Below are 24,659 nucleotides of genomic sequence, written 5' to 3'. Positions count from 1 at the left end.
TCCAGTCCCCCGTCTGTCAAGCCTTGGATTTTAATTTTTGAACGTTCGAGGCTCATTGAGCAGACTAGGGGGTGTTTATAACATACCTTTGACAGGGATTTTGTATAGAGGTAATGGAAATATTGCTGGAAAACTTTAAAATGAGCATAATGGGAATGAAAGACCGAGGCAGCTTCTGTGGCAAGTGCGTATGGATTAATTCAGCCCAGCTGCCCGTGCCTGTGTGCCCAATAAGTGTGTAAATCCTTGCATAATAGCGTTCTCATGCTGAGAAGGGAATGGACAGAAATAGCGATTGCCCATTTTCTTTTTTCTTCCAGAAGTACTGGGACTTCCTTTTTCTGCTGTGAATTATTGAATTGTTGCAACATCTCTAATTATGTTAAGAGGAGTCCAGCAAAGAGAGAAAGGGGGGGGAAAAAAAAAGAAAAAGCAAGAGGGATTATCTTTTTATCTGATATGTACTTTTAAAAGGTCCTTCTTCAGTGCTTCATTCAGCACGAGATTGAGACTAATGCATATTCTGAAATCGGGCTTCCGATTTAAGCCACTGCAGAATGACTGTTAGAAAAATAACTCTGGTAGCATTGCACAGGGGCTTCGGGCATCTCGGAGACCTCACAGCTGAACTCACAAAGGCTGTCCCACGCATTCAAATGCTTTTGCTTTTTTTGTTGTTGTTGTTCAGCAGCACGTTCTTCACTAGCTTGCAGAGCACTTTGGGGTTTTGTTTTCTTTTTTTTTTTCTTTCCTTTTTTTCTTTTTTTTAATGGCCTGACCACATTTTCCTGGTAAACAGTAAAAAAGGCAGCGTTCTGCCTGCAGCCAGGGAAGGTGTGAGCAGGGGTTGTGTGCGTGTCAGTGCACAGCGCTGCTGGGCTCAGAGCTGCTTCTAATTTGTACTTTGTTCAGGAACGTCAGGGCAAAGAATCTTTCGGTTTTATTGGTATTGTATACAATAAGTTATTAAATTTCATCTCTGTAATACACCTGCAGTAAAATAACAAAACATTACTGCACTTAAGGAACATGTGTGTGTGTTGCAATGTTCCACCCCTCCCTTCCAAACAGCTGCTTACGGATTTCAAGATCCATTGTATATATTCCCTAGAGCCCACCTCTAATAATCGAGACACATCTGCCATTGCAGTGTTATAGGCATATGTAGTTTTATTGAAAACTATACCTGTATAAAAAAAAATTAAATAACTCCTACCTCAATTAAATTGGCAAGCTACCTTTTCTGAAGATCATATTGCAGACCTCTGGAGACACAGCGAGTTCATTTTATTCTTCTGTTACAAATCACTTAGTTTTTTTTGCTTAGTCAAATAACTAGATTTCCTCACATTTTGACGGCAAGATTCCTTTACCTATAATAATTCCTCCTTCGTTCTCCATCCCTATAAAAACACACACAAAAGCTATACTAAGATGATAGAAGATACCTAATGTACCAAGGAATGCATGTCCTACAAAGTCTATTGCTAATCCATTTTTGTGATGAGATGTGAAGCGCCAGTGCCCTGAACGAACGCGACGGCGCTTTGTTTATTTGCTTTTAAATATTTGGACGCTCCAACCTCTTGACTGGGCAATATGTACTTACCAGCCACAGCTGCGTGGGGATGCGATACGCCCCGCAAGAAATACGGTGCAAAATAAAATGATGCTCTACTGTAAGTAGAGCCTTTGATACTTCGATACCAGATAACATTTTGGTGGGTGGCAAAAGTCCCACTGTGTTCAGCGGGGCCGGGAAGCAGCGTTTCTCCTGCTAACTTCTGTGGAGATTTATAGTTGGAGAAGGTTCACCTCTGTCATCGTTTGTGCTCGAGCATCTTGCTTTGGGAGGTGGAATCATTGCTTCTGCTCCAGAAATTAGTTCTAGCGCCCATAAACTATCCTCCTGTGATCGTGGGCACGTTGTGGACTAATGTTTTTGATGTTACAGCACTAAAATAATGACATAAGAGATAAAATTTCCATGTTAATCAAATGTATTAAAGGAACAGACTTAAGTTCAGATGTCTGAATGGCTCATTTAGCAGAATTCCTCATGCATCCAGAAAGACACGGTTTCATTGTCCATATCATAATTGAAGAAATGCTAAAACCCAACACTGCAATTTAGTGGTAAAAGGAAGTGCTTTTCTCTTAGCCCTTTGGATCAAATGTTAAGCTGAGGGCTATTTTGTTGGAAGTGAGCATTCCAAGGGCACCTTTCTGGAGCTTATAACCTGGCAACAGAATAGCACTGCTATTTGTAATGTGCAATAATAGGTTTATGTTGTGGTTGAGTGCTAATAGGAGCTTGGTTTGCCTTTGCAGTCACTGCACTCTGACTTTCTGTGCTATCGTGAATGCGATAAAAAGGGGAGTGATGCTTGCCTGCGGTGGTACCACAGCAAGTTGTGACCCCGCTACACGGCACGTTGCTGGTTCACGTCTGGTCAGGGCTTGATGGAGGACCTCCAGCAAAAAGGCGGTCTGCTTTGACTAACTCTGGCAATTTGCAGGGCTCAGAGTTGACTGGTGAGTGCCCTGGTGTGTCCAAGGGTGACAGCCAAGGGTGCTGTCCTTGGCATATAAGGTATGGTTTGGCAACTTCTGCTAATCTAAATGCGTAAAACCTAAAAACAAACAAACAAACAAACTAAAAAACCAACCCATCCATGCCCAGATGGGTTTCGAGTAGGGCAGAGTTCTCCCAGGGCAGAGTTCATCTGGGCAGCCTCTTCCAATCTTTCACCACCCTCCCAGTAAAAACACGCTTGCTGGTGTTTACATGGAATTTCCCCTCTTTCCAGTTGTGCCCATTACCTCTGCTAAATGAGCCTTTTGGATTACTGGCCTGCGGGGCGCCAAACTCCAGCTCTATCTGGGCATTTTATGGAATCACGGCGAGACGAGGAGCTCGTGTGTGCATGTACACAAACAGCACGCGTGCCGGTATTTCAAAGGATCGTGACAGCTATGAGAAACGGATTTTGGGGGGAAGCTTCGCCATGCTGCTATTGACCTGATTCCTGGCACCTTTCAGACGAAGTACCCTTCTGGTTGATGTGCCAGGCCCTGGGAGGCAGCTCGGCCTTCTCCCATGGCCGCCCCCAGCCTCCTCTCCAGCCCCGACTCCTCTCAACCTCCCTTTTCTGTTTGTTACTGCGGGGCCGGGTTGCTGGCGGGCTTTTCCTGGGTGCCTTTCTCTTAGTCGTGTCTAGGCCGCGGCCGGGCTCTCGGCAGCCCCCAGTGCACACAGGAATAGAGGCGATTTTAAATGTTATTTTCTTGGGGTTTGTAACGCTTAGGAACGCGTCGATCTCTTGTAGTTGCCACAAACCCACGTGGCCGTTTTTGTAGCATTTGCTGCACGCTGTCGCATTGCTCATTTCCAACAGACCATTTCCAATAGCCTTTTTACTGCCCAGAAGTTACTCCGCGCTTCCACCACCCCCTTCTGACATGTGGTTACCTGCTGCTTTGCAGGGGAATGAATAGCATCTTTAATCACACTTAATTACCATGCGGCTGCAGACAGGAACTTCACATACAGAACAGCTCAAGATGGAGAAACGAGATCTTTTACAGGCACAGATAGACACAGAATGCTGATTATTAAAATAAACACTATTTTCAAAATGTATGCTGCACAAAATCTAGTCAGGATCTGTACTTTCTAAGAGAGCTATTAATTCACATTTATAAGTAATATTTCTCTCATTTTGCAAACTTCTTTACAGCATTTCTAGTTGCAGTTCAGACAATCTGCAAGTTGTCTAGATCTCCCCGAGTTTCGAAACCTAGTGTATCTCTTTTGCTTACGCTTTGCATGGGCTGATATTTATATTTTAAGTCATTCAAATCAGTCAGTAAACAGTCCGGTACATGTAAACACCGATAAATCAGTGTTTTAACAAACTGATGCCATAAACTCAGCAGATATTTCTTGCTGCATTGGCTCTAGATTTTTTTCACCTGTTTCAATGCATACTCCTTGGGAAGGTCCAGATAAACACAAGCCCACGATCTGTATATTTTTAAGAGCTTTCCAGTAAACTCTCACCACCTGATTTTCACAGAAAGCTCTTTAACTTCCTCCTTGGTAATAACTGGAGAAAAAAAAAAGAAAGATGTTCACATCCCCCTTGAAAGACTGTGTTTCAGCATTGCAGTTGCCCCCTCGGTGTCTGGTGCCAGCCTTCACCAGCAGTGACCTTAGAGGTGACGGAAGATGACGCTCTGGCCGGGCTTCTATTATTGTGTGATTTATTCCTTTGCTTCTTGGCTTAAAAAAAAAAAAAAAGGAGCAATTTCTTCTGACAAGTAGAGATTTCAGGGACTGTATGAGGATATGAATCCTAGGAGCTATTTATGTATGGAATAATTAAAAACAATGACTAAGTTGTGCTCTCATCCTGCCTAAAAAAAGAAAACCCGCTGATACCTCAGACACAAGCGCCATCAAACGGCTTTAGAGTTGTCATGGAGCATCCCCTACTTCTTTAGGAAATTCTTTGTCTTCTCACATCTGAAGATGCTTCTCTAGCTTGTTTTAATTCAGCATAAAAGTAACTCTCATAAGAAGAAAGGACAGAATGACAAACTGCCCAGGGCAACACAGCGCAGTGCATCCCAGGGAAATGGGGTTCGGGCTCCAAGTCCCACCTATGTTGCCTCTGACCCTCAGGAGCCCCCCGATTACCTGAAGGCCTTTCTTGGGCCTTGTGGGGCCATTCAGAAATGCGAGGCAGAGGGGTGGTCGGAGCTGGGGAGCCCCTCTGCTCCCCGTGTGGTGATCGGCTCCTGGTACTGGGTTCGCTGAATCACCCCCCGGGAGCAGAAACCCCCATTTCAGTGCAGCCGTGCCCGAGTTAGGCCTCCGCATCTGTAGGCTGGGGGCCATCGACCAACGAATTAGCAAGGCCTTGTGGTGTGTCTTTCTCGCTTCCCCTTTCCTGTTTTGCTTGCTTTTCATTGTTCCCCTTTCACAGCCTTTTTTTTTCCCCCCGTAACTGTCTTGTGTTTTGCTGCAGTCTGTGGCTGGTGTGAGCACAGCGGGAGGAGGAGGAGGGCTTTGTGTGAGGGGCTGGATGTGTTCCTCTCAGGTGGAGGAGTAGGCCTTGAGCCCCGTCACACCTCTAAAGTGGACGTTGTTCAGTGGATTACACAAATGATCAAACTTTTTGTGTAAGGGGGTGGGATTTTTTTCTCTCTTTCTCAGTCCTGTGGGACATTAATCCCTGGGGGTCAGCAGGACAGTGCGTGCAGGCTCTGTGACAGCCCGCCAAAATCTTGACATTTTTGCAAAGTTCAGTTTTTGGCTCTTGAAGGTATCAGTGAGAGGTGGTTAGTGCCAGCCACACGCTGGTGTTTGTGGAGGGTCAGCCGAGCTCGGAGAAGAGCCGTGGGCCCGCACCTGCCCAGCCCGGCAGCCAACCTGCCCACTGCTAACCAGGCCGCGCTGCTCGCAGGCAAACCTCAAAATACCCTCTTTGTCCTCTCCTCCAGTCAAACGGTGCAAAACTCTGCTATCTCTACACCTGCCAGCTTTACAAGCCGGATATTTTCCAAATTCTTCTTATTTCAGACCTGTTATTGTTAGGCCCGACGCGTGGCAGCGTGGGTTTCCCTCTTACTGCCCTCCTGCTTTCCCGTGCCCGTGGTCTTATTTACCTCAGGAGCAGCATTTTTAAAGTACACTTTCGCCCCTTCTGGCTTTGAAAAGTGCCGAACACATTGTTGGTGCTTAACAAATAATAAATAATAATACCACAGAAGCCAGGTATGTCTTTATGCCTTCGCAGCAGATGAGGTGCATGTCTGCCAGGCATTCAAGTCTTGCTGCAGTATGTTTAGCAACAATGGAGAAGTTAATATTTTTATTTTGTTTTGAAGTTAATGACAGAATATAGCCATCTGTCTGCATGTTTATAGGTCTTTCTATTTTATTTTTTAACTGTTTTCCTTCTTTGAAAATGGATCCTGGTTGACTGTCAGGAGATTATTTTTTTTTTAAGAGTGAAGGTATAAGCTACACGAGAGGTAGAATTATGGATATTTCCAACATCCTTGTCTTTCAAAAGTATCTGGGGAAAATGCATATAAAGTCTAATAAAAACCAACGGAATCACTGAAAATATAACTCACTTGGGTATTCCTCTGTTGGTTTTTTACATACCACTGTAATATACAGGATTACCTTTACAACATAGACATGGGATAACAAGGTATTGTGACAAATACAGTTTTTAGACAGAGGTTTTTATTCTTTAATGTAGTGCAAAAAAAAAAAAAAAAAAAAGCCAATTAACTGCTTAGCACATCATAGCCATCTACAGAGAAAATCAGCCACAAACTCCCCCCTGCTTTATGGCCTCAGATGAGGCCATCTTGCGTCGTCACAGAGTCACCTGCGTCTTGCCCCACGTCTTGTTGGGAGCAGAGATCCTCTGCCTTCACCTAGTGCCCCTCCAGCCACCGTTGTCCCAAACACTGCCCAGTAGTTGTGTCCTGGTTCAGTGCTCCCCTTTTTGGAAAGTTTTGGTGTTGAGCAGTGAGAATTTTCCAGGAGCCCTTACTATTTTCTTTTCAATATGTATTTCCTCTTAATCGTTTTTTGAAAGTTTTATTCCGTGATGGCCAATCTTGGGCAGGCGTTGTAAAATGACTGATTTGTAGCCCAGCTTTGGAAGACTTGTGAGAAAGTACACTTGCAGTTCGTGCTCTTCCAGCGGCACCAGAAGAGTGTCCGTCATCCCTGGTGCGACCGTGGCACAACACGCATGGAAATTTCTACTGCTCACGCGATTTATGGGCACATCCTGATATCGTATGATAGACTTCGTGTGGTTGTCCACATGTGGAGCAGCACAGACAATTTCAGGATTACAAGTGCACAAAAGGAAATCGTCTTTGATGCGTATTTTGAAGTAGCCCAGCAAGGACGAGTGAGGCTTCTTCCTCGCCTACTCTTGCTACTGGGCTTGGGTAGGGCAGCAACGATGCTGTGCCAGTATCCTTTAGTTTTCCAGTTTCTAGAATCTCATTCTGAAGTTGTCGGGATTTAAAAGTTTTGTCGTGTAACTTCTGCTGGCTCTTTGCTTTCTTTTCTGCTGCCTTCCTTTATCGGTTCTGCGCTGTAGGACACGTTGTGTGTATCTCCACGGGGCGCTAGGTGCAGTCGAGAAGAAAGCAGTGCCTGTAAAACGTTGCTCTCCGCAGTGCTTCTGTTTGACCTGGTGTTTCCTTTCTGCCAAGTAGCTTAGCTTGGTGGCTTTGATTTATTTGTAGACAATGTCTTTCAGATAAACTGATTCCACATTTTGTGACGTTTGGCCCTAATGGCGGCCTGAAGGGGTGCTGCCAGCTCTGCTCTACGCCAGCTCTTTTCTGCATCTTTTGTCTCTGAAAGCATTACTAAACCTTGCATTGATGGTGGGAGTCGGACTTTGTAAAGAAATAAGAGAAGACCCAGGTGGGGACATGCCCACGTGCAGTCCTTTGCTGACTACGGACATCGATACCGGCCCGTGCAGGCACTTGCTTTGAGTGGACGGCTCGTGCTGGCTTCCCCGAAAGCAGCAGTATTGCAGAGCAGGAGCAAAGCCTCTCTCTGCAGCGTAGGCAAACCAAAATGTTGCCTCCACAACAGGGAAGATCCTCATTACCTCTTCCGTGCAAAAAGGAGGGAGGAAAAGCAGCCATGCGATAGCAAGCGGGACGCTCAGCAGGTCTGCTCCTCCCTAGCTGCCCCAAATGCCCCCTCGGTGGCACCGAGAAGGCAAAACTTCATTTTCCCTTGAAAGTGCGTTTTCTGAGCTAGCTGCAGGGCAGCGTGCAGCACTGGAGGAGAGCTGGCCGGGTGGCACGCTCTGCTCTGACTCACCCAAACGCCAGCTTGTTCTCCTTTCACCTGTGTCAGCAGAAAAAGGTGCTTTTTCTTCCTGCCGGTTCCTCAGAGCAGCTGAATTTGCCAATTTTGTTGTTGTCGCAGGGCAATTCTGATTTTTTTTTGTCCTGTCTTAAGCACAAGGTGACCTAAGCTTTGCAGACTCTACTTGAAGTGAAGAAGCTTTCACATTTTTTGTTTGCATGCATCTGTAAAAAAAAAAAAAGTGATGTTATAGCTCCGAGAGGAGGCTGGGGGGACCCAGCCACCCTTGCCCTCCCCTTGCCGGTGCCCGCGGCGTGCATGGACTGACGGGGACGCCACGGATGTGATTTATTTCCAACTTGTCATGTACCGTTGGGTCCAAAGCCCGCTTCTTCCCCCCGCTTCCTTTCCAACGTGTGCTCGAGGTTTCACTTCCCTGCGCCTCGCCCCAGGCAAGCGCACGCTTCTTGGTGTGAACGTGGGGATGGAAGCAACCTTCCCCAGCCCCTCCGAGTCCCAGGCCCCGTGTCTGACACGCAGGATCGTTTGGGGATCTTTAAATGGCTTTTAGTCTGTGGACAGCTTTTTCTTTTTCCTACAAAATCTTGCTTCTGCCCTAAAAAGGGGGAGGGCGTTGTTTATCTTTCAGGCCGATGAATAGTAATAAGTCTGAAAAAAAAAAAAAAACACACATCCTCCGAGGCACTTAAAGTATTTAGCATGGGTTTTGTTATTTTTTTGGACAGGAAGTTTCTTCGGTCTCTCAGATGTTTTTACAGTAACTTTTCTTTGGTTAAAAATATTACTAACGTAATTTCAGAAAAAGGCCGTTTCCCATGCATTTGAACTTCTGTAAGCCTTTTTCTGTGTTCTCCTATTCAAAGGGAAAACAATAATTATATCATTAAAAATGGGAATTCAGCCACCAAACACCTTTTCAAGACTGAGGCGTGTCAGAGTGTTTTACCCTGCCTGAGACAACTTGAGCCAGGCTTTTTGTTGTAAGCCGTTTGTAGTCGAATGCTTACACGGGGAAGAGTGATGATAATTGCCTTGTTAGGTTAACGGGGCTTTTTTTAGGGTTTGTAATAATTTGCCAGAGAGAACCATTTTGAAGCGAGTAGTGGTAGGACATCCTTACTGAATCATGTTGAAGTGCTTACTTGAACTGAAAAAAAGCAGAGCCCGGCTAAGGAATTCTTGCCAGCGAGTCTTCAGTATTTTTTCTCAGGGAAAAATAGTGCAAAAATGTCGTTCTCTGCACAGCGTTCGTTTCTGCATGTCATTAATCCTCCCTGTCTCCTATCCGTCTCCCCCCCCATAAGTGACCGCGATGCTGATACTTACCAGATGGTATAGGATCGGAGATGTTTGAAGAAGTGGGCACTTGGAGATGTTGGGAGCTTCGGAGCCACACGGAAATACGGCTGCTTGGGTACCGGGAGGCGCTGTGAAAATCGGGGAGTGAGGACACGCGTTTCAGATTTAGTGAGCAGCCCCAGTGCACAAACCAACGGCGCTGGTTTTGCCCGATTATTGTTGAACCCTGCAGAAAGTGGGGGGTTTTTTATGGTACCCTGCTTTCGCCGCATGCCAATACTCTGATGTAGCACTCTTTTTCGCATCTAGGAACGTTAAAATACATATCGAGCTTATGTTTCTGAGCGGACTATGGATTTCTTGATAATTTGGAAAGATGTCCTAGATCAGTTGGGCTCTCCGTGATGCGGCAAGCCTCCTTTATCGCGTCGCCGCGTTGCTCCGTAAAAGCACTGCAGACCAAGCTTCGCTATATTCACAATCCCCGAACATCCAGCTGCTGACCGTGGGCCAAATTCTTCCCTCATTAACACCCGGGAGGCCCCGGTGCCTTCAGAGGGTTTGGCGTGGTCTGGACTGGGGCCGTGCAGCTCCTGACCAAGCCGTCTGCCCTGGACGGCGGTTCCACCGACACGCTTCGGGTAGGAATCGCTTCCTCGTGCACAAGCAACCCCTCCAGTAGCTCCAAGCTTCAGTTCCTTGATTGTGAAGTCTTCTGAACGTTACCACGTGGTATTACAGTCTGCAAAGAGAGGGGAGCGCTCTGAACGCCCCATGCGCTGGGTTTCCGCGGTGTTTGGTGGCAGATTGTTCTGGGCTGGATCTTCTCAGGCACAGGCACCTGTGCTTCACGTTCTCGGCTCCGTCCAGCTCCTCCTGGGCGCGCTGCTGTTTCCAGAAGCATTTCTCTGCTCGGGGAGCGCATCTGCAGGTGAGGACGTGGGCTTTTGTCCCGTGTGGCACAGGGCCGGCCCTGGCACCTCGGCCATCTGCAGCACCAGAGAGTCACCAAAGGCGTCACCCCGTCCCCGCTGGGCACAGCCAGCAGCACGAGGACTCGCCAACCGTGAACCACTGCCCACGGACTTTGACCAAAGGCTCCACTTGCTTCTTCGGTCCCGTTTCTCCCCGCCACCCTCACGCGCTGGGTGCTCTCGGGATCATCCCCAGGGGTGGCACGGGGCACCCCCTTAACTGCGGCCGTTATAAGGCCGTTTTTGCTGCTCTTTGCAGCACGGAACCCACTGGTGTCGCCGTTTGGGCTGTGGCGAAGGAGCCATCTCCAACTCCAAGCACTTCCAGCAGAAGCTGCACAGCAAAAAAATCACAAGCAGAGCAAAGACTGCATTTAAAAAACTCCTTAGTGGAGGAGGAAGTCCCTTCTTTCCTTGATTTTTTTTGTGCCTCGCACTTGTTCAGTTGAATCGCTTTTTATCCATTTTTCCCCGAACGCGAGGAAATGAAATATTTTCATTCCACTGAAGCTTTAGAAAAACACTGAAAACCGTGCAGTTGATGGTGAAATCATTCCCTGCAAATGTGAAAGATGGGATCGTTAATGCAGACAAGTAGCTAACCTTTCGTGATAATCAAGCAGCAGTATAATCATCTGAGTCATCGTGCATAATGGTGAATAAAGGCAGTGGAAGAAGCAAGCATACAAGAGTAAATGTGGGGAAAATGAGGGGAAAAGTTACACATGTTTTTTTTCTCCTGCTCACCTGGAAGAGATGAGGAAAACGAGAGAAGGACAAATTGGAAATCCTTGCTGTCAGAGGCTGCCGAGCCTCAGGCATAGTTAAGAGCTCTCTGTTCAGCTGCGTGTCCGCAAACTGCTGCCGAAACCACTGAACGAACCTGGGAAGTTCCTGCTGCTGTGCTGGTGTTACAGTCAGTCCCCAAAACAACACAACTGGGAAAAATTACTCCGGAAAGGTTTAAGCCTAAAGAGCAATTTTAAATCACGCAGATGAAGAGAGAGTGAAAAAAATAATAGTAAAAAAAGAAGCAGAGAACTGATACTGATGACATTAATGCACGAGGGCTGGTTGAACATGAAAAATTATTTGATAATACCTGCAAGCATTTTTTAGTGGAAAAGGTCAGAGTCAAAAGAAAAGTGCTGAACGCTGCGCGCAGCCATCTGAAGGGGCTGCCCTGGAAGGCAGAAGAAACGAGACAAAAAGGTTATTTGCCATCAGATGGAGCAAAGAAAACAAACAGCGGAAGATTTCTCCTGCTTCGTGCTTGGGAGCGTTCACGAAAAAACAGAACTCGGTGAGAAATGAAATCTCGGTGCGAGAAGCTCCTTTGTTCTCTAAAAGTCAAAATTTTTCTGTAAATACTTTTTAAGAATTATGGTTGGCTGAGAAAAAAGGAAAACAGTACCTTAGCTTGAAAACATACTCAGTGAAACCGGAGGAAATTGTTTCTCTGTGTTTGCCATCAATGGTTTGCAATTTACACTTGGCATTAGAGAGAAATACTGGACGTAAATGACACACAGAAGATTTTACAGAGAGCTGCCAAATTTCCAAAAGCCAAAGAAAGGAGTTTTTGTAGGAATTGGACAGATTATGAACAGATGCCCTGATAGTCACATGATAAGTGGAAATTTAGTTTCATAATTTGATTAAAAGCAGAGGATTGAAATCACAGAAGGAAATAACCAAGAAATGATTCAGATGTCTATGCGGCATTACTTAGTTAACTTGACTTAAGTGAAAATTCATAAACCGAGGGTAGGGCATGTAAAAGGAGCTGCGACCCGGATGACGAGATGCAATGCTGCATCCTGCGATTTTGCTAGAGGAAAAGAAAACAGAACAGTTGCAGTTAGAAATTGGTTATGTTTGAAGAGAAGAAAAAAAAAAGAGACCTCCTATTCCTCTGTTTCAGCATAAATTAGAGGCGATTTCATCAAATTCGGGTTGCTTCGGTTGCACCTGTGCAGTACCCTGGATGGGGAGAAGTCCAAGCGAGGTGGTGGAGGCGCAGGCAGGGGAATGGCCTGGGCCACGGTCCTCTGGGCCGGTGTTTGGTGGGGGCACCCCAAATTGTGCTGGTGGGTGTGTGCTGCGCACGTGGGGCTTCAGCACTGAGGGTGACTGCATCCGTCTTGGTTTGCGCTCTTTTTTTCTGGAGGAAAAGGTAATTTGATGGCAGAAAAGCCCCACAACACGTGGGTCCCCCAGCAGAGGGAGGCTGTAGGGTGCGCAGAGGCGGTGGGCACGGGGTGAGCAAAGCGAGCAAAAAGGCTCCGGTCTTCAACGGCGCACAGCCTTCTGATGCGAGCAGTGCTGCGACATCGGGAAGGCAGCGGGGCTCTTCTCCTTGGACGAAGTGCGTGAATTCTTGGTGCGCGTAGGAAGTTTATTGGAAAAGGGTCTAGCTTTTAGAACGATGCGTTTCGGCAAGGTAGCCGATGGGGTTACACAAGGCGTGTGCAATTTGGATAATGCTGGTGTCGGCTCACAGCCCTGCCCTGCAGCGTGCGGACGCGCGGGCACAGAATCGCGCTTGCTGAGCGCTCGCTGCCATCGGATCGAGCACGGAGCAGGGCGGCGGCGGTGGGATGTCCCCAGCCCGCGCTCAGCAGATTTGCCACCTGCCCTGACGATGCTGAGGACCGGCCAGGGCGATGCCGGCAGCCTCAGCCTTCGTCCCCACTCCTCACCCTCCTCGCCCTCTCCCAGCGCGCGTAGCGCATCGGGTGGGGAAGGGCTGGCAGGATGCATGCGGCGTGCCCGTTGGCTTCCAAAGCTGCTCCGAGGCTCGCAGTCCTGTGCGCCGTGCGGAGCGGGGACCATATGTCCCGCAGTCCCCATCCATCCGCCGGGCTGGGGAGCGGCGAGCGGGGCTGCAGCTGTGTGCGCGGGGCTGCTCCGCCGTGAGCGCAGCGCACAAACGGTTGGCAGTCGTTCAGAAAAGGAGCTTAATCTCTTCTCCTCTAAGCCCGTTTTTCTCTTCCGTACAACATCGCCGTGATGGCGCGTTTGATACTGGATCACGATGTAGCGTGGAGACGTCAAAAAAAAAAAAATCTATCCAGGTTGTCAGAAAAAAAAAAAAAAAGGCCCTTTCTGAAATATTTTTTCCTGATCGCTTTTATCAGAGGATTTTGGATTATGGGCTTGAAGGACGTTTACCTTCAATCTGAATTAATGTTCTATTAGCGAACGGCAGCGCGCTGTCGTACCCTAATCTCACCTGCTTCTACAAGAAAGGAAATACAAAATAATTTTTGGAAATCTATTTCCTACCTATATAGGTCTGAAGCAGAAATTTAAGTGAAATGCTTATTGGCATTCATGTGATTTTCGTTTGAGGAGCAGAACTCCGGGTTTGTAATGGAGCAACGTTTGTGTTTTTCCAGGAGGGGTAATATCGCATCCATATGGATCTTACTTTGTCATAGTACGCGCGCCTTTCCTCCCCATCCAGCTTTAATTCTTTGTCTAGTTATTCAAATTTTGGAGGCAGGATTCACTTGTTAGTGACTTATTTTACAAATTACTAGAAATAAGACAGGCTTGTATGTAGCAACGACAAAAGCAAAAACATTGCAACTGATGAAAAATACAGCTGCGTGCCTCAACGCGATTTTGCTCTGTTGCATTTATTTTCTTCTGTGGTTGTTTTTAGCCTCAAACTACCATTCAACTGGCAAATCCCGCACATTATTCGCTTTGTTTATTATAAAACAAATAGACTGCCAACTGTACAGGTCCGCGAGGACGGGGCGGTTTGTACAGTACGCGCTATAATGCCAGCATCCGCCTGCAGGATTTGTACAGCTCAGAGATTTGTAATGTTTTGTGTCTCGCCTGCTGCACCGGTTGCACCCAAAGATACCCCGCTTCCCCTACCTCCAATACGCGCACGCTTAGGTAAGCCCCTCTGCAAAGTCTGCAGGGGAGTCTGACAGACGTAACACTTTGGTTTTAAGCTCATCCTGTCCTAATGGTAAATACGAACTTTGATGCCTGATAAATTCATGCCGCATCTGAGATCCGGTTTGGAGAAAACGCAAGCTCCAAAAGCGACGTGATCTATGGCACCGTGGTTTGTAAACGTTGTATCGTTCTCTTTGTTGCAGGCCGTTAACAGTGTGACGCGTAGGCTGAACTGTAATAAATGCCCATTGTTCCTTTTAGGAGCATCGCGGAATAGGTACATATATGTTTTTACGCGAGTTTTCCTCCCTGGGGCGCTTGGCAAGGTCCCCTTAAGTGCGCAAACCCACCTCTTTTTTTACCTTGAAAGCAAGCGCGCCTGGCTGTCCCGTGGCAGACAAAGGAGGGTGCTTGGCTGGTTTGGGCTATCTGGGGGTTCGGGCGCTTTTCGGGAGCGAATGAAGAAATTAGCCCGCGACGCTCCGGACGGAAGATTTGGGAGATGCGTTTGAGAAAACCCAGTCTTTGTGGCAGCGCAAGCCGCCTGTAGCCCAGCACCCGTGCCGAAGTTGTTGGGAGGCGGACATGCGGCATGAGCGAGGAGCAGGCTTCGCACGGGCGCTCGCGTGCGCCCGGCCCGGCCGCGGGGAGCCCCGTGGGCACCGCCGTGCCCGTGCCGCGAGCCCCCGTGGCTGTCAGCTCCGCGTGGCGAGCCGCAGGTACGCGAGCCCGTCCGCCGTCACCCGCATTTCAGCACCTACCTGCTAGGTCAAGAGGAATGAATGGTCATTGTGAAGTGCAACTAGTGGCAACGAGAAGTATTCGATCGCTAAACAAACAAAAGGCGGGCAGCGCGTAGGACTGGCGCATCTGTTTACTCCTAATGTAATAACGCAAGTTTGGGATTTCATTTTTTTTTCCCAACCCCGTAGAAACCTCTGCATCTTTGTAGAGGGAGAAACGTTTGGATGAAAAAACAAAAACAACATAGGGTATGTGTGTGTTTTCTGCTCCTAAAGTGAATCTTGTTTAATCTAAAATAGTTTGCAAACGCTGTCGTATAGACTTTTTTTTTTTTTTTAAATCAAATTAAATCTAGTAGGCTGGGTATAGGAATTTATACAGCTGATGGCTGTAAGTCTTTCAGACTACCCGACATATGGATAAACCATGCACAGATTTAGCAGGTCTGTCTTTATGTTAAAACGTATACGTGATAAAAATATATGACTGAATAGGATTTTTGTGGTTAGCACTGTTTCATTCGGAAATGCTCCGAGACGTTCAATAAAATCCCGTTTATTTTCAGAGGATATTCACAATGAATTGATAACCTTTTTTTTTCTTTTTTTTTTCCCAAAGAGTTTTTGCATATATTTCTTTGCCATTATGCAATAGACTTGCAACCCTTTTTTTTTTTTGTCGGTGCAGGTGTTGTTTATTAAAAGGAGCGTAGTCATTGCAGGTGTATATTAGACATGAGCTAAACGTAAAGATATTAGCAAAAAGTACGTTTCTGACTGGCGTGCCTGTATTTTTGACGTCTTCGAGGGGTCTGCAGAGCCAAACGCTGGGCTGCACACCAAGAAGGGGTTTGGGGCCGCGTCCGTCAGGGCTCGCTTGCCCATACCTCGGCGGCGATTTTCGTTTAGCTGCTCTGGGGAAAAAAAAAAAAAAAAAAAAAAAAGTAATATAGTTTTCGTGAAGCAAAAGTTATCTTCGGCTGTTTTTAGAAGTGCAGTAAAGGGAGAAGGATGTTTTAATTTCTGATTTTCCAGCTCATGGCTCATATTTGACCAACTGCTTTCAGCAGAAGACATGCCACTTTGTTGAGCTATTTAGGAATCAAAAAGACTGTCTTAATTTAAAACAAGGAGCCTTTGTTTTAGTTGGTGACTGCCTTGTGAAATTTTTCAGTTCTCAGCGGGTTAACCAGGGAACAGGGGCAGAGTCATAATTGGCCTATTTAGAGTATTTTGCATGTGAATAGTGTGTTAGTGAAGCATTACTAAGTCTGTTGTGAGTGACATGGTGATTAGAATTTAGATTAGGGAAAACACATTCTGTACTTTATCAAGTACAGTAATTAGTTCAGTCAGTAAAAGTTGATTACAAGTAACGATAAAGTTAGATTTTTGGTACTTAATTTTAAAATTTCTTTATTAAATGGTAAATTTGTTCTTAATATAAATGGTGGTATCTACACCTGTTTTATTGCGTATCAGAATAATTAAAAGAACAATGTGTTCAATGCAGAGTATAATCAGGGGATTTATATATTATGGGTAAGTTTCCACGTAGTTTATAGCAAATAGAACATTACTCAGGAAATTGTTCTTCTGCCGGAGTCTCTTAAAGATGTGTAATTTTTCTTTCAGTGGTGGTCAGATAACGTTTGCTGCTCTTTCGGGGGAGCCAGGCGCCTTTCGTAGCTGAGGAAATTCTGTGCTTGCCGGGATGCTTCTTGTTAGTTAATGGTAGAGGCATAAAATGGATATATTGAAAGTCCTTTGCTGCTGCTACTGCGGCTGCTGTACAATAGCGTTAATTGTTTGGGATTTTCAGAGGTGCTTTTTTTTTCCGATAGCATTGCGAAAAAATATTATTAACGCGCAGTTTTATATTCACGCATTGCTCACGTTTTATGTACAGCCTGCCGTATAGATTTTCATCTTGCAAAACGTGATCCGTTTAATTCTCCGAATTTTGCCTGACATGGGGACAGACAATGAAGCTGCTTCATGCACTCCGAACCAACCGCACTGTCAACAGCAGGATTTTTTTTTTTTCCTTCCCTTCAGTTTTATTATGGCTAAATCTGTACGCTTAACTGTCTTGTTTGCAGCGAGGAAACTAAATGACTCTCAAATATATTGGTTAACGGAGCTCCAAAAGTTTTTAAAACACTGATTGCGTTTGAATAAGTAGGCAATAAGTCTCCTTTAAATGTAAATAATCGTATTTTAAATTAATTACTTTGCGGTTTCCCAGTAAAAGCAAAGATGCTAAGCTGGAAATTTTTTGCGATGCCGCCTTTAAAATGTTGGCAGGTCCTGGTTTCAGGGTTCCGGGCGCTTATGAAGGCTTCTCTGCCGTGTTATTTTTAGGGGTGAGAAATAGCTAATGATGGGGAAAGGCAGCTTGCACATGCACGCGCACACACGTGTGTGTTTTTTCGTCTTTTAGCAAAGTCTCCTGGGAGGGGAGATGGACATCGGCAACCCAGGGGCGCTCTCCCCCAGCAAGCCGGGCTCCCAGTACTACCAGTACTCCAGCAATAACCCCCGCCGGAGGCCTCTGCACAGCACCTCCATGGGTGAGTGACTTCGTGCTCGGCGCTTCTCCCCCGCTTCCACGGACCGCAGCGCTTCGGGCCCCGCGTGACGGCGCGGGGAGATCAGCGCAGCCAGGGCTCGCTGCCGCCGCCGCCGCTCCTCTTTGTGGGGCACGCGAGGAGCCTTCGAAAGTCGCTTTCTCAAAGCAGACCCGCGTGAGGCGAAAACAAAGGCCCCTAACGCTCGAGGTGAAAATATGACCAATTTCGCAGCGCTGCCGGGGTGGGCAGGAGGCTGGCACCCCTCCGCCCTACCCAAACCGCTGGGAGCCGGGAGGGAGCCGCGGGCAGGGCGATTAGGCGGCTTGCTCTTTAGAAATCCTCGCTGGCAAAAAAAAAAAAAAAAAAAAAAAAAAAAAGCCCGTCTTTACGAAGACACCGTTTTATCTTTTTTTTTTTTTTTCAGAAGTACAAACAAAGAAAGTTCGGAAAGTTCCTCCAGGTTTGCCGTCCTCAGTAAGTACCGCGCGCCCGCCCGCCGCCGCGCCGTCGCTTTGCTGGGGGGCAGGCAGACACGGGCATGCCGCTCGCGGGCGCTTGTAGCGAGCGGTACAGGTGGTGGGCAAGGTGAGGAGAGGTCCTGAGCCTCGTCGTAGGGCCTCGTCCAGCCTGCGAGGCGATTGACGACACGGCGGGGACGAGCGTGCGTGGGTCACGTTGCCTTTGAGCGGCGCGAACCAGAGGCAGAAGCGCCGAGCCGCCGCGCGCCTGGTGGGACGGGCGCGAGCTTCACGTGCCGGCCAGCGGCGCTGTCGCTGCGAGGATGATTTATGGGTTCGCACGCGGAGCGAGGTGCGCGGGGAGGGTCCGCGAGAACTGGCCGCGGTCTCAGCCCGCGCCGTGCCTTCGCTCCCGCGCCAGGGCGGCGGGCGGCCGTACCTGCAGCGGGCGCTGCCGGGCCGGCACCAGGTGTCCGCCGGCGGGAGCCAGCTGCTGCCGGGGCGCTGGGGGATGCTCAGGGCATAATGAGAGAGCTGCTAATTACCCAGGGCTTTCCCAGGTATCTGAAAGAATCTCTCCGATACCTCTTTGTGAGGAGGGCCGTGGATGCCGTCCATATAAAGTGCGGATTTCTCAGTGTTTGTCTCGAAACCCTCGCGCCGCGCGGTCGGGACTTGGTGTTTCTGCGTGGCTGGGTGAAGCCCTTTGTCTCCCGCTCCGCACAACCGTCCTCCTAGTTTTCGTTTCTTCGTGACGGTGTAAAACCTTTGTGGTTTGTTTTGTGTTTTTTTTTTTACTGAAAGAGCCGTACCATGGTCAACTGCATCTTTTGAGAGCATTTGCTTTTAAAACCATTAATATATATATTTATAAAATAGTGATTTTAAAAGAAACGATAGGACATTTCAGAAAATAAAACATGGAGTAGTGTTTTGAATTTCATTCTACTTACTATTACATTTCATTCTAGCATTGCATTTCATTCTACTATTTTTAGTCTAATTTTTTCTCCACCGTTGCTTTAAAAATACATAATACGTATTTTCCTATCGATATTTGCAAACAGAAAAGAAAACACTAATGAGGGGAGAGCGTCCTTTTCATACTTGCTAACTGTAGTTGTTTTACCTATAAATCTGGTTATTAGGAGGAGCCGAGTGGCAATCAATCCTGCAGAATATATAACAAATTGACATATTAATCTCAGATGGGTTTTCTGTTTTTGCCGTAAATCCAACTAAATTTGCAGTTTGCAAAGCAGCATACTTTTAAAGCTTCAGTTACCGCAGTGAATGTGCTAAGCAGTAGTTTCATCACCGGTCACTTTATAAATGAAAAGATTGCAGTCTAAAAGAGAAAAATACATACGAAAATCCTAATTTAATTGCAATTTAATAATTGATTATTGTAAGCTTTATCACAGCGAACAATACAAGCGTAAATCTATTTATCGTTGTTGAAATATGGAAATTCTCAAGTGAAAGTTTCCGGTAGAGTAGTAATACTAGTTTGTTTTAATTAAAAATAGGTTCCCACGTGCGTATTTTAAATGTCTTTCACGGTGTGTTTTTTGGTTTGGGTTTTTATTGGAGCCCTTTACAGCAACAGCTCATATCCCCCCCCAAAGGCCTTTACGGGCACCGTTGCGCTTGAAGTTAGAGGTGGATTTCATTTCGACGAAACTTTAGCTTTCCCTGCCTTCCCTGCCAGCCTCGCGTGCTCTGTCCCCCGCAGCTCTCTGCGGCTCGAGGCCAGCCCGTGGCGCCGAGCATCCCACGGAGCCCTGGCGGCGCAGGGGAGCTCTGTGACCACTTAAACATGCGGCGCCCTGGCTGCCTGCCCCCGTCGAGGGCTGAGTTGTGCAGTCCTTTGTGCTGGCTCCGTAACCGCGTGCCGGACCGCTGCTTTTTCCTTCGGGCATCGTCAGGGACAAACGTACACATTTATTTTATGCTTTACGATGTTTCTCAGCGGAGAGGTGACCATCTCAGGACATTTACGTGAATATTTCTGCGTCCGCGTTCTAAAAGATACATTCGGTAGAACGGTACCCGCTATCTGCTCTTGCTGTAAGAGTGATGACACTGATGTAGGAAATGTCAGCATTCGGGGATTTGAAACTGCCGCAAAAGTTTTTTTATGGATTGCTTCTTGCTTCAAAAGAATGAAATGCAATTTGTGTCTGTCACAGATTAGTCTCAAATGTGTGCTTCCTTTAATTTTGTCTGAATGCTGTTGTTGTACAGAACGGAAATACTTCCACAGCTCAATACTCCTTAACTATTTTAACAGTATTTTTATTTTTCAGTCAATTATCTCCAAGTAGAACATGCGCTTTAAATATCTGAAGCGATTTTAAGGAGATGTACAATGTATGAGGAAATAAAAGAGCAGAAAGGCACGCCCCAATATTTTAATCGCCCATAGGTGTGTCTTCCAAGAGTAAGGAAATTAATCTACAAGTCCAATAACGTGAATATGGGAATGGTTTGGTTCTGAAAGCAATCCAGCTTTTCCTACATGACCGTACAGATGCGTGTTTGAGCCTGGTCGTCTCTGTTACATCATGAATCATCCGTTTCCCGTGAAGCAATGCACGCCTAGGTGTCTCAAACAGCAGGAGTATCTGATAAAAGGTCAGGTTGTGTTTTGCTGATAGCTCGTGTCACGCTGAACTGCCAGGATTTATGAGGCTGGATAAAGTATATGCGTTTATAAATTGACTAACTAGATGATAATACACTTAGTTGATAGGGTGGAAATATTGCCGTATTTCTCTTAAAATATGTATATTAACTTGTTCTCTGTGTGATTTATGCAGTGGATATGGAGATTAATGCAGCAGCGTTGGAGAAAGCAGTTATTGTTGATTAATTCATAAGTAGTCTTATAAAAATTTCAATGATAAATGGTAATAAATACGTTGTATCAGCTCCCCTTTACGATAAGAAATGGCTATGAGTTTTGCAAACAAAGTAAATTAAACTAGGGAGCTAATCAGCATTTAAAAACTACTCGGATCGGAGCCACGCCGGGTGTCACGAAGCCGATGCCGTCGGCCACGTGGGGTGGGTGCGGGTGGTTGTCCCCACGCCGCCCCTTCCAGTTCCCAAAATTGGGACCCAAAGAGGGCGGCGAGCTTGGGGCATTTGGGGTTGAGCCCCCTGGCTATATAGGCTATACACGCACGGCTATATAGGCAAAAATGACCGTTGACGGTTAAATTTGATTTCCTTGTTGAGTACCCGCGTGGCTTGCAGAGCTCTGGCATGGTGGTGTCTCCATACCCAGGCTGGTAGGTGCAACAATAATACTTGTATTCCTAGGAAGAGACGAGGTTTGGCCCGTGTGTTTATGCAGCAAGGAGCTTGAGGGCACGTGAACGCTGAGGCGCAGACCGGCGGGCAGGAGCTAACTTTACGGAGCAGCTATAGCAGCTCCTTCGTGACGAGCTGTGCGACCATTTGGTAAAATGTTCTGAACGGTGTCAGCTGCTGCCATCGCCATTGTGCAATCAGAATTGCTCTTCTGTACGATTATCTTCTCCCCTTAAACTTCATTCAAAGGTTTTGCTGTTGTTTTAACCGTTAACCCGACGCCTTCACCCCCTTTTGGCTGCTGCTGGTTTAATCACACGTGACCTTTCACAGTAAGTGTTTGCAAAGTGCTCTGGCATTTTCTTACCTTGACCAGTGAGAGCCGGGCGTGAGCAAGCTGCCCTGGACCAGCTGGCCCCCAGAGCCACCAGGGACCGGGTGGGAGCTGTCTGCGTGGCCCTGTGACGGGCACAAACCAAAGCCCTGCTTCAGTCCTCGGTCCAGCAGCTCCTGCTGGCCACTGCAGGGAAGGTGCACAGGCAGCGCGAGGCACCGACGGCCGGCCTTTCACAGGCTGAGCGGTTTAATTTCAGCTGTGGAGTGAAAATAATTTTCCAGTTCAGCTCTAGAGCGAGTCCACCGGGAACCGTCCGTCTGAAATGGGTATTTGTGTTACAGCAATCTTGGCGTTTGTGCTGGAGAGCACCTTGGTACTTCTCACAGACGTCCTGGCTGCAAGAGGCAGGGTCCAGGCTGGGTCACAGGCTGAAGAGCTCCGGCGGAGATAACTCCGATAGATAAAGATAACTCAGAAGTTAAGCCTTCACGGAGAGCTTCTGGTGCTGGGACGGCAGTCATCTGCGGGCATGGTGCGAGTGCTCGGCGGCTTTGCTCGGAGCTGAAGGGGCACCGAGCATCGAATCCCGAGCAGGATGGCTGTGGGGCGGCGCGTGGCTGCCTTCTGCCGCACCAAGGGGCCGCGGGGGCTGGAGCAGCTCAGGGGGGCGCAGGCTGTGACAGTGCCCTCGAGCCCTGCAGGGTGGAGGCAGGCGGGCAGCCTGGGAACGAAGCTTTCTGCGGCCTGAGGTGCTCTTCTTTGGGGCCAGGCTTCCCAGGGGCACGGCTGGTTAAAGCTTGTGTGTTTCCTCCATCGCCAGCCCTCTTTCCTTTGGCCCAATTGTCATCTAGCAAGGAGTGCAAACAGTCCTTATGGCACAACACATTCACTTCCAATTTTCCTTCTCCTTGGACGCTCTTTTCCCTTACAAGCACACCGGGGGCTCTCTTCCCTGAGCTCCGCGGGAGGAGTCGGTGGCTGCGGTTGTTCGATCTTTGCAGCAGGCCTGGGAGCTGCAGCCCGAAGTGAAACCCCGTGCGCTGCTCTGCCCCTGGAGCAAAATGCAAAGGGTTGCAAAATGGAGAGGACAGGGAAGTTATGGCTGAGCTGGGCTGGCATTGTCCTGAAGGCAGGTGATGGGGGAGTCATCAGACACCACAGCCAGAATAAAGGGTGGGACAAGCTGAATGTCATCTCTGGTGCGTTAAAGGAGAAAAGAGGAACTGAACAACCGTTTTTGTTGAAGAACCAGCAGGTAAAATCTCCCCAGCCTCTCTTGTAATGGCAGCAGCCTCTCTTCCATCTTAACTCGAGGTGTCCCCCCCTGGGCAGGAGCCATCTCGTTGCACTTGCTGTGCTGCGTGTTTAGAAGCGTACCGGCTTTGACCTTGCTAACCAGACAGATAAGGAAGTGCATGACTCAGTTGTACGTCCTAAGGAAACACCTGCTTTGTTCCAAAAAGCAAGGAAAGAGAAACACTACTGGGATGCCACCTGGAGCTTTTCCACGGCTTTATTCTGGTTTCCACAGGAGAAGCCTTGGAGTAGCTGGGAGGTGAGGAAGCACCCTTTGTGCTTTTTGTGCGGACTTTTTGCAGGCTTCCTACCTCAAGCGAAAAAACACAACCTTAAGAATTTCCCTTCGAGCATCCGACTTAACGGGGGACTTTTCCAAAACAAACACGGCGTCCCTGGCTGTCCCCGCGTCTCTGGCCGCCACCTGCCTTACCAGAAGGTGGGCCCGGCTGTGGGATGCCAGCACCGTCCCCGCTGCCAGCACCTCTGGGGCCCTGCCTCAGCCCCGGGTGCCGCAGAGCTTCCCAGGAGACATGTTAAGGTCTTCCAGCTGCGGCCAGGCCTCCACGGATGGAGCTGGCCTTCCTGAAGTAGGAATCTGTGGAGATTTGGGGGGACTCATTGGGAGCGGGCTGACAGCTCAGGGAGAGGGGCAGGAGACGGCCTGAGGAGGTAACAGGAGCCGAGAGGGGCAGGAGACGGCCTGAGGAGGTAACAGGAGCCAATCCGGGCACTTTCGTGAAAATATTTCAGCGTAATTCAGCCACTTCTGGTGGCTGGGAGCCCACGGAGGTGAGGAGCGGCCTGTGTGAGAAGCAGCCTGCCCCTTCCCCTGGCTGATCCATCCCGGCCGGGCCGCGGCCGCCCTTCTCTTGGGGCTGAGGGGATCCCTCTGTCCCCTGGCTTCTGGGGCCATGGCCTGGCTGCTGTCCCTTCCCTGGCTGCTGTCCCTTCCCTGCCTGCTGTCCCTTCCCTGCCTGCTGTCCCTTCCCTGGCTGTTGTTCCTTCCCACCGCTGTCCGGCCACGTAAATCGTACCACCCTACGGGCCGGGCTTTGTCCATATGAGAAATATCACTGTGTTAAGCTCCACCAAGCTATCTTCCAGTTACGGCCAAGCTCTGCTTTTTGCTTTAAAAAAAAAATAAAATCGGGAAATGCATCTTTAGCACGTAGCACAATGAAGTCAAACCAAGAAAATTACTGAACCCTACTGTCGAGCAGTCAGGGGGTGGGTTAAAAGAGCTTCTCTTGCAAACTGTACCTGAAATTGCTCGCTGACCCCGGAGGACTAAGACGACATTTTGCAGACAAAATGCTGTGATGGTGGTGTTTTTAAATAGATTAAAACGCAGTGAGATGCAGATAAAAATTGCTTAGTTTTTAGTTTCTGGTAAAATCGCACAGGATATCTTAAACATGAGAAAGCGATCCGGGAAGAATTGTGTGATCGGGGTATTTTTCTTAGGCCTCGGCATTACGTTGTATTTAAAGGCAAAACTTTTATTGCACGATTCACACACTTCTAAATGTTGAACTATCCTGGACTCAAAAAAAAAAAATTATAAAAAATCCCATACTGAATAGCGCTGGCCAGCTGGTAACAGAGGTGTGGGATTAGTGGGGTTTTTTGTTTAGCTTGAGCATAGACTCCCTCTTCAGAGTACTGGAGGTAGTGCAGAAGGCAATTTTCCTTCATGGACACAGCATTTTGGCCGACACATCCAGATGATTTCTGTGTGCCTCCAGAAAGGGCAAAACGAGACACGGTAGATAGCACTGTTTTTACGGCAGCTCTTTGCAAATTGCCGCTTCTGCGTAGCAGCATTTACTCCTCTTGGTGCAGG

General features: G+C 47.8%; 1 protein-coding gene across 19 annotated transcripts in view; it reads left to right on the top strand.

Annotated features, from left to right (window-relative positions):
* The window catches only part of TCF4 (transcription factor 4), a 211,458-nt gene that overhangs the window by 107,481 nt on the left and 79,318 nt on the right, over positions 1 to 24,659 (top strand). For 14 of the 19 annotated variants that reach the window (XM_066988592.1, XM_066988591.1, XM_066988590.1 and 11 more), the window contains 2 exons: positions 17,275 to 17,404; positions 17,829 to 17,878. The exons of 3 other annotated variants lie outside the window; for them this stretch is intronic. In XM_066988592.1, coding sequence (XP_066844693.1) covers positions 17,275 to 17,404; positions 17,829 to 17,878 — 180 coding nt within the window. Of the gene's footprint in view, positions 1 to 15,055; positions 15,081 to 17,274; positions 17,405 to 17,828; positions 17,879 to 24,659 lie in introns of those variants that run through there. 2 more of the 19 variants (XM_048079797.2, XM_048079786.2) reach the window with 2 other exon arrangements.

The sequence above is a fragment of the Anser cygnoides genome, chromosome Z (genome assembly GCF_040182565.1).
Source record: "Anser cygnoides isolate HZ-2024a breed goose chromosome Z, Taihu_goose_T2T_genome, whole genome shotgun sequence".
Classification (NCBI taxonomy): Eukaryota; Metazoa; Chordata; class Aves; order Anseriformes; family Anatidae; genus Anser; species Anser cygnoides.
Note: the sequence above shows the minus strand (reverse complement) of the source record. Positions and strands in the feature narration are given on the sequence as shown.